This window comes from Phyllostomus discolor, chromosome X (assembly GCF_004126475.2).
Source record: "Phyllostomus discolor isolate MPI-MPIP mPhyDis1 chromosome X, mPhyDis1.pri.v3, whole genome shotgun sequence".
In the NCBI taxonomy this organism is placed as follows: Eukaryota; Metazoa; Chordata; class Mammalia; order Chiroptera; family Phyllostomidae; genus Phyllostomus; species Phyllostomus discolor.
This window is the reverse complement of record NC_050198.1, coordinates 10,810,799-10,823,712: the sequence shown is the minus strand read 5'-3', so window position 1 is coordinate 10,823,712 and position 12,914 is coordinate 10,810,799. Positions and strand designations below refer to the sequence as shown.

The 12,914-nt window shown below is 38.4% G+C and overlaps 1 protein-coding gene across 1 annotated transcript in view; it reads left to right on the top strand.

Annotated features, from left to right (window-relative positions):
• The window catches only part of APOO (apolipoprotein O), a 55,996-nt gene extending 43,934 nt beyond the window's left edge, over positions 1 to 12,062 (top strand). Inside the window, exons 8-9 of the mRNA XM_028522654.2 lie at positions 7,774 to 7,839; positions 11,809 to 12,062. Coding sequence (XP_028378455.1) covers positions 7,774 to 7,809 — 36 coding nt within the window. The 3' untranslated portion in view covers positions 7,810 to 7,839; positions 11,809 to 12,062. The remainder of the gene's footprint in view (positions 1 to 7,773; positions 7,840 to 11,808) is intronic.
• The last annotated feature ends 852 nt before the right edge of the window (positions 12,063 to 12,914 follow it).

Below are 12,914 nucleotides of genomic sequence, written 5' to 3'. Positions count from 1 at the left end.
AAAAAAAAAAAGATACCTAGCTTTAAAAAAGCAAATCAATACATAGAGTTTATCTAGAGGAAGTCTTTCCATGCGTATTATTTTATAACTTTTGTTCCCTTAACATTATGTTTATTGGTTATGTATGGTTGTAGTTTACTCATTTTCACTGCTGTAGAATACTCGTGTATCTTTGTGGGAAAATGCCCATGCCATTGGCAGTTTTCATTATATTATTGTTGCACACACACCTGGGAGCATTTTTGTGCATGTGTCATGGTTTATTAAGAGTTTTTCAAGGCTGGGATTCCTGATTCATGGGGCCTGCACATCAGTTTTACTAGATAGTGCCAAGGAGGCTTCCAAAGTGGTTGTTTCCATTTTTGCCAGTCAGCTGGCTTTAAAATCATTTGTGCATGCGTGCATGCACATGTGTGTGGTTTTACTTTATCCCCCAATTTTTATTTTGAAAAAAAAAATCTCAAAACTACAGAAAGTTGCTCCAAGAGTACAATGACTATGCCTTCACTTAGATTCACCAATTAATACTTTGCTACATTTGCTTTATCTTTTTATACATGCGTGGGTGCTCACACACACTTGTATTTTATTTTTCTGAACCATTTAAGAGTTAATTGTAGATATCATTGCATTTTCAGCATGTATTTCTAAAGAACTTGTCTTATATAATCATAGTATTATTGTACCGAGGAGAATTAACATTTCATTGTTTAAATGAACATTCATTACCTAATGTACAGTTCATATTCACATTTCTCCAGGTGCCCCAAGAATGTGCTTTCCTTCAACAACTTAATTTTTTTTATAGCTGAGGGAATTATAAGGCAAATACCCTTGTAACCATCATCTAGGACAAAAAAAAAAAAGAACTTTGCTAGCCACCCCAGGAGCCCCTGTGTGTAGCCCACCCTAATCATAGTCTTCCTCTGTCCAAATATACCTACCACCCTGACTTTTATACTAATAACTATATTCTCTTCTTTATGACTTTTCACCTAAGTATTTATCCCTGTCACTTTAGTCGTGCCTGTTGTTATTTCTGGCTTCATATACCTTTTTAAGTCTTTTTTTTTTTCTTGCCTTTTAAGCCACTTTTAATCTACAGGTTCCCCTTCTCTCCTTTTATCTTCCTCACAATGTGTCTGTTAAAAAAACCTAGCATGTTGGACCTGCAAAGTCTCTAACAGTTTGAGTTTTGCTAATTGTACACTCATAGTGTAGTTGAACAGGTTCTGCTCTTCTCTGCATTTTCTGCAAATTGGTGGCTGGATCCAGAGGCTGCTTAATCAGGGTCACGTTTGATCCTGTTGACAAGGCTATGTAGACACATCAGTCTGGTTTTTACTTTGATATTTTGGTGTTAGGGCTGTCGATGCTCAATGCCTAGACCCATTGGTTCACTGGGCGTGGAAAACGGTGTCTTTTTACTTCTGTCATTTCATTTTCACATATTAGCTGGAGTACTTGAATAAGGAACCACTTTTCCTCACCTACATTTACCTGGTTATGGGAAAGACAAGGATGAATGCTTGATCTTTTTAATACCTTATTTAGACAATTTTATTTTCTATTCATTTTTTTTTTTTTTTTTTTTGGAGAGAGGGGGCAGAGAGAGAGAGGGAGGGAAACATGAATGTGTGAGAGAAACATCCATTGGTTGGCTCTCGCACCACCTGGCCCACAACCCAGGCATGTGCTCTAACCGGGAATCAAACCGGTGACCTTTTCAGTTTGCAGGTTGGCCCTCAACCCACGAGGCACACCAACCGGGGCTCATTTTTGTTTTAATGCACCTTTCCTTGATTACTAATGAAGTCAAGCATCTTTTCACATATTTATTGATCTCTTCTTCTTGAAATGCCTGTTTATGTCTTCTGGCCAATTTTTTATATGGGTCATTTTTCCATCTCAATGATTTATAAAAGTTCTTTGTTTCCCAGATACTCATATTTTTTTTGGTCACATGTTTACAAATATCTTTTCCCAATTTGAGGCTTATCTTTTTAGTTTTGGTGTATTTTGATGATCAGAAGTTCTTAATATAGTTGTTTTATTGATTTTTTTCCATTATGGTTTTCATTCCTTAACTGTAGGAGCTTAATAAAAGCATGGGACTATTTATTGATCATCCATTGCTAATTTGTTCAGAGAATAGTCTCAGTCCAGCGTCTGAGTATCAGAGATGCAGGCCAGTTGTGGGTGTTAGGCACCAGGGTCACAGATTGGAGTTGTCCTATAAATAGGCAAACACAGCAGTATGTCTCAGTAAATGTCATGTTTGTTTTCATGAGGTTTTTAAAACATGGAACAAGTTACTATCAAAGAATTGTAGAGTGACAATTAGAGTCTGACAACTAAAAAGAAAAATCTTAATTTTTCAAAGGGCAGGAAAATACATAAAGAAATATATAAACCCATTACTAACATGAAAACCGAGCAGAACTTCTGAAGCCGACCTTCTAATAGTTGTATTCAGGGCCTTGCTGGCTCAGCGGGAACACAAAGGGGAAGCAGCAGCGACCACTCTGAGTAAATATATCCTGCTTTCTCTTCCTCCATTTAAAAGTTCCTTAACTTTCTAAGCACACTCCACTTTACCTATAAGTTGCGTGATTTAAATGATTTAAAACGATCATCTTTGAAATAAGCCAGTCACAAGAGAAATACTACACAATTCCACTAACACGAAGAATTAAAATAGTCAAGCTCATAGAAGCAATGAGCAGAATGGTGGTTGGCAGGGGCTGGAGCAGAGAGAAACGGGGAGAGGGGGTTGTTCAACTGGTATAAAGTATCCGTTATGCAAGATAAATCCATTCTAGAGATCTGCTGTACAACATTGTGTCTGTAGTTAGCAATACTGTATTGTCCACTTAAAAGTTTGTCAGGAGGGTAGAGCCCATGTTAAGTGTTCTCCCCACAATAAAATAAAAATAAAAATAAGGACAATGTGGTGAGTTTTCTATAAAGCTACATTTGTTTTGAATTTGTGCCCCCTTTAGCTTTTGCTGTTTAAAATTCTAGGAAAAGCCGGTACTAGACAATGAATTTTTTTTTAATGTTATTACTTAGAAAAATAAAAAGTCACAAATCTTGAAGGAAAAATTTTTTTTTTGAAAAGACATACACTTTTTGATAGCAGAAAAGGTGGGCCTGGCAGGATGCAGCAGGGCCTGGAGGCCGAGAGAGTGGACTTCACAGTGGGCGCGTGAGGCTCCATCCCCAGCCCACCTCTTACAAGACTGGAAACCTTTTGGAAATTGCTCCAGAGCCCTGAGAAATGGGTGTAGTAGCTCATGGGGGCTGTTTTGAGGATTAAGTGAGTTTACCTGTGTGAGAAACACATAAAGCAGACAGACACTAGCACACTAGTCATGATAGATGTCATATGACACTGCACATTTTTGCTTCTGACCAAGGAGAAAACATCCAATGGAAAAGGGAGCCATAGGGCTTATCCCCATTAGTCAAGTCCTCCCTATCAGTGTTTTAGTTTTTTATTACTGCCATAATAAATGACCACGAATTTATTGGCTGAAAGTAACACAGATTTATCTTAGACTCTGTAGGTCAGGAGTCTGGTGCTAAATCAAGGTGTCAGCTGGACCGCAGTCCTTTCTAGAGGCTCCAGGGGAGAACCCTGCTCATTCAGGTTGTTGACAGAATTCAGATCCTTGCACTCACAAGACCAAGGTCTGTGTTGCTGGCCATCAGCTGAGGGGCTACTCCCAGCTTCTAGAGGCTGCAGCATTCCTCGGGTCAGAGCCCTCCATCCCCGTCTTCAAAGCCAGCTACTGCAGGTTGAGTCCTTTGTACTTCTCATTTCTCTGACCCTGTCTTCTGCCTCTGTCTTAGCTGTAGGAACCCATGCAATTCCATTGGGCCCATCCAGATAATCCCAAATAATCTCCCCATTGTAATGTTAGCTGATTAGCACCCTCAGTTTCAGTGCTACTTTAGTTCTCCCCTGCCACATAAAGTAACACACTCACGGGATCCAGGATTAGGATGCAGACATCTTTGGGGGTTAGGGAGAGCATTATTTAGCCTGCCACATTTAGTGAACCGGAATTTTACTGAGGTCTTTAACAGATCATTTGTCCTTGTCTTTTATTTCTTTATCCAAAAAGCTAGGTGATGTACCACATAAAACAGGTAATGTTTATTGAGCACTTGCTGTGAACTTGGCTCTGGACACTAAACTCTTTGCTCCTGGAAGAGTCTGTGAGGCAGGTTCCGTTACTATCCCAGTTTTACAAATGAGGAAGCTGCAGTTTGGAAAAGTTAAATAATAGATCAAAATAATTTGGCTGGTGAGGCCTCAGACATTTCAGGGGACCGCTGTACCTCAAAGGTTTGGCTGAAAGTTCCTCTTCATGTGGCAGTGCATACTAATTACAAACATTTTGATTAAAACATGTTTTAATTTTGCTAATAGAAATGATTCGTGTTTGTGCACAAACATGAACTTTTTCCTATGAATTGTCTACTATAGCGTAGCCAAGTTGACACATAAAACTAACCATCACAGTGCTGTTTGGCTTATTCCTCTAGCCCTGTGTAGTTCAGTATGGCAGCCACTAGCTGTTGAGTGCTTGAACTGGAGCTAGTCTGAATTGAGGTATGCTATAAGTATAAATCCACACCAAAGTTACAAGACATGATAGAAATAAAAAGAATGTAAACTATCTCATTATTTTATATCGATCATATGTGAAAGTAATAATTTATTTTTCAAAGAATTTATTTATTTATTTTTAGAGAGAGGGGAAGGCAGGGAGAAAAAGGGGGAGAGAGACATCTATCCTCTGCCTCTCGCATGCCCCAAACTGGGGACCCGGCCTGCAACCCAGGCCTGTGACCCAACCAGGAATTGAACTGGTGACCTTTGACACCCAGCTCACTGAGCCATGACACTCAGGGCTGAAATAATATTTTAGGTATATTGGGTTAAATAAATGTATTGATTACTAAAAAACAATGAAACCCAGTATATATTAAAATCAGGTTATAAAGAGAATGAATGAGTTATAAAATATTTTAAATAAAATTTTTTGTCTGAAAATGCAGAAAGTTAATTTCTGGCTTGTTCTAAATCACAAACTGTCTTTTGAAGTCAGAATGTTGTGTTTTTTTTTTCTGAGATCATTAAGGTTTCTGCCAAGAGAGATCTGATTTGTAATAGGGTGGATGGGTTCAATATTTCTTTAGTGAGATATTTGACTGTCTTGTTTTATTATACTATAAGTGATATGTAACCAAACAAAAAATTTTCCTAGCAACAGAGTTGTTTTCCTCAACCAAAAGAATGTTTTCATGTGCTCATTTTCTTAATGTCCAAAAGATTTTAAAAAGCCTATGAATTTCACAGCTTATATTTTTGAGGTTGCGATCCTAGCAAGTATAGATAGTGGACTATATAAGAATACCACTAGAAGTACTTGGCAAGCATTATGTTAAGGTAATTCAGATCTAAGTATATTTAACCAGGTAGAGAACCACATTTTTTTTAATCCTCTCCTGAGAATAGACTTGTAAATTGATTTTAGAGAGACTGGAAGGGAGAGAACGAGAGACAAAACATCAATGTGAGAGAGAAACATTGATCAGTTGCCTCTTGTACCTGCCCCATCTGGGGACCAAACCTTCAACCCAGGTATGTGCCATGATGGGGAATTGAACCCATGACCTTTCAGTGCACAGACAATGCCCCAACCAACCAAGCCACACTGGTCAGGGCAAAAACCAGATAGTTTTTATGACAGACCCAATTGTTGGACATGGTTATCTCACTTATCTTCGTAATTCTCTTCCTGTTCTTCATTATTGCATATCCAAACTTAAAAAAAATTATTGATTGATTTTAGAGGGTGATAAAGACAGACAGACAGACATTGATTTGTTGTTCCACTCATCTATACATTCATTGGTTGATTCCTGTATATGCTCTGATTGGGGATCAAACCCACAACCTTGGCATATCAGGATGACGCTACAACCAATCAAGTTATCCGACCAGGGTTTACCCAAACTTATTTTATACAAGTGTTTGAATACTATGTGTTAGGAGGTCGTAAGGATATTGTGCCCTCATGCAGCTTATTTGTTAGTGAAAGATTCAGACGTGAGTGAAAGATTTACATAAATCGGGAAGCTCATGGGTGCTTTGAATGTGAATTAAAGGTTCTTATCTAAATCAAAGGGTAGCAGACAGGGGAAAACCTTGATCTAAAGGATGAGTAGCATTTAGCCAGGCAAAAATTGGGATTGGTCAGTCTAGGTCAAGGATACATTTTGCAAAGGTTTCCCAGGAAAGAGCTTGGCAAGTTGGAAGAGCAATAGCAGGAAGATCCCTGGGATTGTGGGGGGGGGGGGGGGGGGGGGGGGGGGGGCCTTGGAGGAATAGAGTAAGGCACACAGGCAATCAGCCCTGTAGAACTCTGTTCACAGCAACCAGTAGACCTGAGTATTGTATGATGATCCATCAAGCAGTACTTACGGCTTTGTTGCCCAGAGCTCAGTCGTCAGGTGGATATGGTTTCTGGATAGGGTGACTATATAATTTATCATCCAAACTAGGATACTGTAGAGCAGGGGTGTCACACTCATTTTCACTGGGGGCCTCATCAGCCTCTTGGTTGCCTTCAAAGGGCCGGGTGTAATTTCAACTCCTTCATAGTTAGGGAGTATTTACATTTATACAGCCCTAAAATTATTTCGGCCCTTTGAAGGCAGCTGTGAGGCTGATGTTGCCTCTGGTGAAAATGAGCTTGACACTCCTGCTCTAGAGAGTAAAAGGGTAGGTACTGTGAATTATGCTGGGACAATAGGTATAAACCAGTATAACTTGGACAAGCCAAGATGTATAACCCCCATGCTTAGGGACCAGGTCGCAAACATTCCAGTAAGCCTGACGTTGCCTAGAAACCATGCTCTGAAATTACAGGATTAGTCAGACGTTTCTGCTTTCTTACTCCCCCGACCCTCTCCTTCACGCGTGGATAACTCTGAGAGAAGTCTGGCAGGAGAACCTGCACCAAGTCTAGACCACAGAGTCACAGCCGCATTGCCCACTGAACGGCAGCCTGGTGTTTTTCAGGTTGCCGTCTCATGAGAGCTCAGATCCTTGATGATGTCAGGTCTTACCAACATGTTCTAAGAATTAAAGTCTTAAAGACATATAGGAAAGAAAGTAAGGCCTTAAACATTTAGCACATAAACTTCTCCCACTAGAAACTTTGCTACATCACTTCTCATGGATGACATGACCTAATTATATGTTCCCAGATGGTGGCCAGGCCAAATGGGTGTGGTCCGTTACAACCTCTTTCAGAGTAAACATTTTGTGATTTGGCCCCTATGATGGACAATAGATACACAGAGGGGAGTTCTTACAGGATGCATCCCATAGGTGTAAAACCTTCTTTAACAGTGACTGTGGCATGAAGTAGTAAAGAAATCTTCTCACTACTGATTTGATGTTTTTGTAGAATCAGCTGTTTGCCTGACTCTGTATAATGGGAGTTGATGGAACTTGATTTCCTGCTCTCTTCTGTACCAAAGTCAGTCCCTAACGCATGGCCCTCCAGGAGCCTTAGTATTGATAATTCCTTAAGTTTACTGAGAAGTGGGTCACTTTGCATTATAATAGTATTTAGTGTTTGTATCAGCCAAATGCTGAAGACTGGCACCTTGAGATGTTCCACCATTTCTTTACAAGTTTCACTCTTCCTTTTCAAGCTGTACTAATATTCTTCCTTTTTGTTTTATAAGCCCGGAAATGTGAAGAATTCACCTGGAAATAAGTAGAATACTCCATGTTCTGCCCATTTTAATCAGGTAAAGGATAAAAACCTGTGGTTATTTTTTAGCATTGTTAGCACCAGCTCAAGTGATCTATCTGTAATTAAATTTTAATTGTAATTAATTCTGTAAATTAATTATAACAGTTTCAACTTTATGTGGAAACAGGGTTAGGATGATATTTCATTCCATCTTTAATTTATGGGTTTAAATGCCATGACTTATATAATTGTGTTTGTTCCTGAGGTGTACCTGGGTTTTTTAGACAAGCTAGAGCTTGACAATTGTGATTTACAATTCCAAACAATTGAAAAATGCCATTATTTCTTAGGTTTATTTTTTTCAAACTCCACTGTAGTAAGTATACTTGTACTCATCTAATAGTTATTCATTGAACGTTCATTGAACAATGAATAGTTATTCATTGAATACATAGTTATTTATTCAATGTATGACTGTTGTAGAGAAGTTCAAAATGATATGGAGATATTATTGTAACCGACATAGGGAATTTGTAGGTATAGTTATTCTTTCTTTAAAGATTGAGTAACCCCAGACTGGAGAAATTTAGGATGATATGAGATGAAGTCAGACAATCAGTTTGACTCCTTCTGATCTTATAGTCAGTTCACCATTTATTTTCATTCATTTGTTTAATATTTATGCATTGAGTGCCTGCTAAGTGCAAAACACTAGTCAATAATATTAATATTATTTCACATACATATTAAAAATTATAGGGTAGCACTTGTGATTTCCTGGTAGTTAGACTATATTAAATTTGGAAACAATGTAAATATTCAACTGCAGGAAAATGACTTATCATGGTCTATCCATAAAGAGGAATGTCACTATGTTTTAATAATATTTAATTCCATGGGAATATGTACACAATTATTGTTGAATGAAGGAAATAAAAGATAGTACAATATATCTTTAGAGAGGCTAAGGACCAAGAAATAAAACAGAATATTTAACTGTTTCCCCCTTACCCACAGCTTCAATTGCCATGGTTTCATTTACTTGCAGTCAACTGTGGTCCAAAAGTATTAAGTGGAAAATTCCAGAAGTAAACAATTTACAAGTTTTAAATGACATGTTCTGAATAGCGTGATGAAATCTTGCGCCGTCCTGCTCTGTCCCACCCAGGACGTGAATCATGCCTTTGTCTTACATTTCACAGCATACCTTTTTGAGAGACCACAATCACACAACTTCTGTTACAGTATATTGTTCTAATTGTTCTATTTTATTGTTGTCATTAATCTCTTACTGTCCCTAACTTACAAATTAAACTTTATTATAGATATGCCTATCTCGAAAAAAACATAGTATATGTAGGGTTTGGTATTATCCACAATCTCAGGCATCCACTGGGGGGTCTAAGGACGTATCCCATGCGAATAAGGGGGACTATGGTACAATAGTAGAATTCTTGTCATAGTAGAATTATAGATGATTTTTGTATTTTTCCTTTATATTACTCTGTATTTTTAAATTTCACAATGAATATGAATTTTATTTTATAATAAAAAATTTATATCAGCTTTACATTTATTGTAAATTCTGGCAGCTATTTAAAATTCATGAAAGCCTCAGGTTTGAGATTTTTCTCTCAAGCTGTCTTCCTATTATTGGAGACCCAGAGAGTCATATAATCTTTGAATTTGAGAAGGGTCATCTGGCCCAACTCCCAGCCTCCAGTTTGTGTTCCCACTTTTCACCTCCACTGATACAAAGCACACCTTATCGGGCAGCTATCTTTGGATCGTTCTGATTTTTAGGAAGCTATTTCTTACACTAAGCAAAAATGTATCTGCTTATAACTCCTTCTACACAATGGTCCTGACCCTGTGTTAGGAGTCACAGAAAACAAATCCAGATTCTCTTTCATATCACAGCTTTTCATATAGTAAGCCTAAGTCAGCAGTTCTCAAATCTCATTATAGAAACAAATTACTTGGGAAGCTGATGAAAGGCAGAGGCCTAGGCCCCATCCCAGAATAGGCATCTCTGGCAAGTGGGGCCAGATGTGCATCCCATGTGCTGTTAGAAGAGAGATGAGGTTGCACAGCAAGGAAGACACACCTATCCTCCAGAGACTACTTTGAACATGGTTCTATTTCTCTATGGGGCCAATGAGACATGGAGTAAAGGGAAACTATGTAAATATCTATTTCATTTTCTAAAAGGATTGTGGATCAGAGTTCAACTTATGGTATACGTGACCTTGATTTCATTATGTCTAGAGCTTTATTGGCAATGTATTTTTGAATATACAAGTGATGCATATTTATTATAAAGAAAAAATTTTTAGATAAATATTTTTTAAAGATTTTACTTATTTTGAGAGAGCCAGGGGGAAGGGGAGAGAAAGAGAGGGGAAAAAACACTGATGTGTGAGAGGAACATCAATCGGTTGCCTCTCACAGCCCCCCCCATAATCAGGGACCAGATTGCAACCCAGGCATATATGTGCCCCAACCGGAAATAGAACCAGCAACTTTTTGCTTTGCGGGACGACACCCAACCAGCTGAGCCACACTGGTCAGGGCCTAGATAATTATTTTTACAGCATTTTTGTTTTCTATTTTTTTTCCTATGTGTCAATATGCATCCATACATGCTTTTGGTTTTTTGACAGAATGAGGTCATATTCCTTATATTGCTCTATAAGAACACTGAAAGCTCCATGAGGGCACACACTGCAATTTTATTATCCCAGCTAAAGAAATTGACCCTAATTCCTTAATATTATCTACTGTCCAGACAGTATGCAGACTCCCCTGGTTGTCTCATTAATAACTTTCTGCACTTGGTTTGTTTGAATCAAAATCTAAACAAGATCAGCCCATTGCATTTGACCGACAGGTCTCATAAGTGCCTTTTAAACTGTAATAGTTCCTTCTCCCTCATTTTCCGTTGCCATTTATTTGTTGAAAACCTGGGCTTACTTGTCCTTTAGAATTTCCCATGTTGTGGCCCTGGCTGAGTGCATCCATTTAGTGTTATTCTGTTTATCTTTTGGATCTTCTCTTCTCTGCCCTTCTCATCAACCGATGGATCTGAAGACTTAATCAGATTTAGGTTCAATTTTTTTGGTAAGAATACTACACAGACAGTATGTTATGTTTAACTATATTGAATGAATGAACTTGCCTTTCTTCACTTAATATATTGTGTACATCTTTCCCTGTTGATACTTACTGATCTATCTCATTCCTCCTGTGGCTGCATGATAATTTCCTAGCATGGCCTACCATGATCTATTGAATCCTCACTAGTATAGGCTGTTTCTGGTTTATAGTTTTTAGCAATGTAGTAAATCTATTGAACTGTTAGAGAACTCCAAAACAGATTAATAAACTGAGATAGAAAAGGTAAGCTAGTGGCTTACATGTTTAAGAATTTCTGGTTTTATCTTAAAAAGCCAAATGAGTAGTCACTGGACTCTAAAATATTTACAAACCTTTAATTGCTAAGTAGATTCTTTACATAGTAGGAAAAGGCATTATGGAGAAGAGCCGGTTTAGCTTTGGTGTGTCTTTGGATTGCTGGGTGTCTCATTCCAGAAAAGAATGACGGGGTGACGTGAGGAAAGGTAGATGTCAGATGGACAGCGATACAACCATGTTCTCCTCCAGCAGATGGGCGGAAATGTAATTGTTTAGTTTTCAGAAAGGGAGGATGTGGTGTTGCTGTACTATTTCTGCCTTTATTTTTTATTTATAAATCCACCCTTGCAATTACGCTCAGTACACAGCCAGTGGAGAATCTGAATGTAGTATCGATGAAGCACAAAACCTTTCTGGTATTTGGTTTACCTGTCTATAAAAGAGGAACAATTACCCTTTTCTCGCACTCTATATGATCCTCATGGTCATACAAGGGTAATGTAAATATTTGTTATGATTTCTCTATGTAAAACTAAAGCATTTTCAAAATGCAAAATTTTAGAGTTGTTTTTATTTTTCTAGCACAGATTACTTAATTTTTTTCTTTTAGTTATAGGTAAACGTTGGAAACTCCATACACTAAACCAGTATTTCTACAGAAAAACGGAATAGAAGTCAGTATTGAATGTAATAAACTGGCTTTCTTCTTCAGGAAAAATATACCAGGCCTCTTTGTTATCTTGGGTGACGCCATACTACAAAGGGACTAATCTGGAATCTTTTCACCTATAGATAATGTACAAGCCTTAGGACTTCTCGTTCTCATGTTGCTATTTATGTACATAATTAAAATTCCAAGTTAAAGAATGTTGTCCTTTTTTTTTTCCCCCTGATAGTATGGAGTAACAGTTTAAGCATATCTAGTGCCAGTGTGTATGGGGTGATGTATGGTGTCTCTAAGTATACATGTATGTGTGTATGTGAGTGTGTGAGCATATATGTATGCGGAGGCAGGTGTGACATGTATGTGGTACCTGTTCATGTGTGTAGCATGTTTGTGATGTGTAACTGAGTATAGTGTGTGTGTGTGTGTGTGAAAAATGGTAACTCTTAGAGCAGTATCAGCTGGCAACCTGCATAGCCTATATCCCACAAGAGAGTCGAGTTGACAAGAGCAGCTCCGGAGCCAAGAGCTGATGCTTCGATAGCTAGCACAAGGAACAAAACCTGTAAGTAATAGTCTGCCTGGCCCTGATTAGAAGGCATGCAAAAGAAAATAGTGCCTGGGAATCCTTGTGTCTCATTGCCTCCCAGCTCGTACATAGCTTCTGTTTCTTCAGTGCCAGTGGGAGATACATAGTAAGTACAAAGGGGGACCTTCAGAAAACCAGAATTATTTTCTGGTTTTATAGAAAATAATACAAACTTGCCCCTCTAGGTGAGTGTTCAAGGAACCCATCTGTATCAGTGTACCAACCAGCTGGTGTCATTGTCAGAGGCTGCATTTGTCAGTGAATGTTTTTGGAGACACTTACAATGCATTTGCCCATTTCATGATGGGAAGTTTACAAGCACAACTGCCCACACTGTGCTGAGTGTTCAGCAGTTTTGGACCAAAAACCACATGACCCCCGTGCCTCACCCTCCCTATTCACCTGATCTCACCCAAAGCAACTTTTGTTTCCCTGATGAAACAAGTTAAAGGAAAACATTTTG